The sequence below is a fragment of the Tupaia chinensis genome, unplaced genomic scaffold, assembly GCF_000334495.1.
Source record: "Tupaia chinensis unplaced genomic scaffold, TupChi_1.0 Scaffold000138_1, whole genome shotgun sequence".
Taxonomy (NCBI): Eukaryota; Metazoa; Chordata; class Mammalia; order Scandentia; family Tupaiidae; genus Tupaia; species Tupaia belangeri.
Genome location: NW_006159608.1, coordinates 1,164,504 through 1,166,854, shown reverse-complemented (window position 1 = coordinate 1,166,854; position 2,351 = coordinate 1,164,504). Strand labels below are relative to the sequence as shown.

Below are 2,351 nucleotides of genomic sequence, written 5' to 3'. Positions count from 1 at the left end.
ACGCCGCAATCCCTTCTCCTCCATTCTCCTCTCGGGATCTTGGGCACGCACGCACACGCGCCCGGTGTGAGTTTTTAAGCCACCGGGTCCGGGACACGAACCGCGGTCGACTATGTGGGAGTCCAGCGACATAGCCATTACGCTAACTGCTGGTTCCCCCGGCATGAGTTTTAAACCACCGGGTCTGGGACGCGAACCGCGGTCAACTATGTGGGAGTCCAGCGACACAGCCATTACGCTAACTGCTGGCTCCCGCAATCTCTTTTTTTTTAAAGAATTATTTTATTGAACTCTATTTATTTATTTATTTATTTATTTATAATTTGAACATAGAGGGACAGAGTGAAAGAGAGAGAGGGAAAGTGAGGAAGCAAGCTGCCAGGTCCAGGACTAGAACAGCAGTCAGCCATGTGGGTGTCCAGCACCCTTAACCACTACACCACCTGCCGGCCCCACATATGCAATCTTATGTAAACCCACTTAACCTCTCTAGACTTATTTTCTCATAAATGCAAATACATAATTGACAACTATCTTCACCCTTATAATATGTGAAACCACTAGGATGTTCCAGTTTATTATCAGCAGTTGTTATATTAGTGGGGTCTGATTACCAAAGACTAATTACTTAAATCATGTTTTTTTCTAGTATTTATACATTTGGCATTGGAATGTTGCATTGCACTACAATAATCTTTTCTTTTTTTCCTTTTTATTTAGGATACATGTGTTCACCAGAAGGGGGGGGGAGTGAGAAATAATTCCCACGACCACATCACAACTTGCCTTCCCTGTCTATTGGGATTTGGGACATGCATACACACACCCACCGTGTTTTTGCAAGCTACCAGGTCTAGGACTTGAACTGTGCATTTGGCTATATGGGTTCCAGTGTCTTAAGCATCATACCACTGGCTAGCCCACAACAATCTTTGTATTCAGAAAAAAAATAAAGTTTTTGAGCCACACGCTAACTGCCCTAGTGCATTATAAAGCAAAGTTGAAACATTGCTTTATTTGTTCATCATCCATCCATTTATCGTTTTCTTCCTTTTCTTGCCTTTTTTCTTTCCTTCAATGAACTTATAAGAAATGCTGTAGTGACTACAGTGCCTTTTTCCAACGAATTTATCTACCCTGTGGCTCGTGGCTCGTGTATAAAGGAAAAAAGTTATGACATTTAAGATGTCTTAGGGAGACCAGCAGATGGCATAATGGTTACGTTGCAGGACTCACACATGGTTGACTGCTATTCGATGGCTTAAAACTCACACTGGGAACATATGTGTGAATGCCCCAAGATCCCAAGAGGAGAATGGAGGAGAAGGGATTGTGGCATGGCCATCCCTCCTGTAGAGTGATTTCTCACTTTCTGTCTCTCTGTCTCTCCTTGTCTCATGGGTGATTGCATGTGCCCTATAGCAAAAATCTTTCTCTAAAAAAATTAAAAATAAGAAAAAAAGATGTTCTATATTTAAATTAGGAAGTAGCTCATTCGGATAGAAAAAGAACTTACAAATCAGTTCTGAATCATGTGTCTTGAGATAGGTCATATATATTTCTTTTTAATAATTGTTTATTTTTGTTTTGTTTTGCTATTATCCAATTTGACCAGAGACAGAGTGTGAAAGCAAGCCACCAGGTTCGGGACTCGAATCATGGTTGGTTTTTTCCTAAGGTCCAGCACCTTAACCACAATGCCACCTATCGGCCCCAAGACAGGTCCTATTTTTTATAATCATTCATTCATTCATTCATTCAGCAAAATTTTACTGTCTTATGTGCCAAGCACTTTTCCAGGTCCTAAGAATAATTGCAGTGAATAAAACCAAGCCCCTGCTTTTAGGAAGCTTATAGACTACTGCAGAAGCTAGCGGACTTATAGCAAGGACAGAGCAACACTGCAGAGAAAAGTAACAGCTGGACTGGGCGCGGGGACACTAAGGTGCTATCAGGGCAGAGGCTCGACAGAGTGTAGTATGACATTTAAATAATAAGCACATCCTAATAGAGCTCATTTCTGTCCCTAGGTTAGAGAATCAGTGATAAATCGTTTCCTAATTGCAAAACACCATTTTCTTCTTGCTGATTTGATAGTAGAAGAAGAAGTTCCCAATATCAGGTAAAAATAACCAAACAAAGCCATGATTATTACTTTATTAAAAAGTAAATGATTTCTCTCCTCTGTAAGGTGTCATATAAGATTGTTTTCTCATTGTATGGTATATATCTCCCAGAATAGTGCTGCAAACTGTTTACACCTGAGTAATGCCTAATGATGACATCAGTTGAGAGATTTTTATGAGAACAAGCCATCCCCAAGCTCTCTTGCCACATTCCACTAGACCCCC

The 2,351-nt window shown here is 40.7% G+C and overlaps 1 protein-coding gene across 1 annotated transcript in view; it reads left to right on the top strand.

The window, feature by feature from the left end:
• Positions 1-2,351, top strand: part of CC2D2A (coiled-coil and C2 domain containing 2A) — a 159,981-nt gene that overhangs the window by 119,915 nt on the left and 37,715 nt on the right. The window contains exon 23 of the mRNA XM_006144894.2: positions 2,031-2,122. Within this exon, the coding sequence (XP_006144956.1) occupies positions 2,031-2,122 (92 nt within the window). The remainder of the gene's footprint in view (positions 1-2,030; positions 2,123-2,351) is intronic.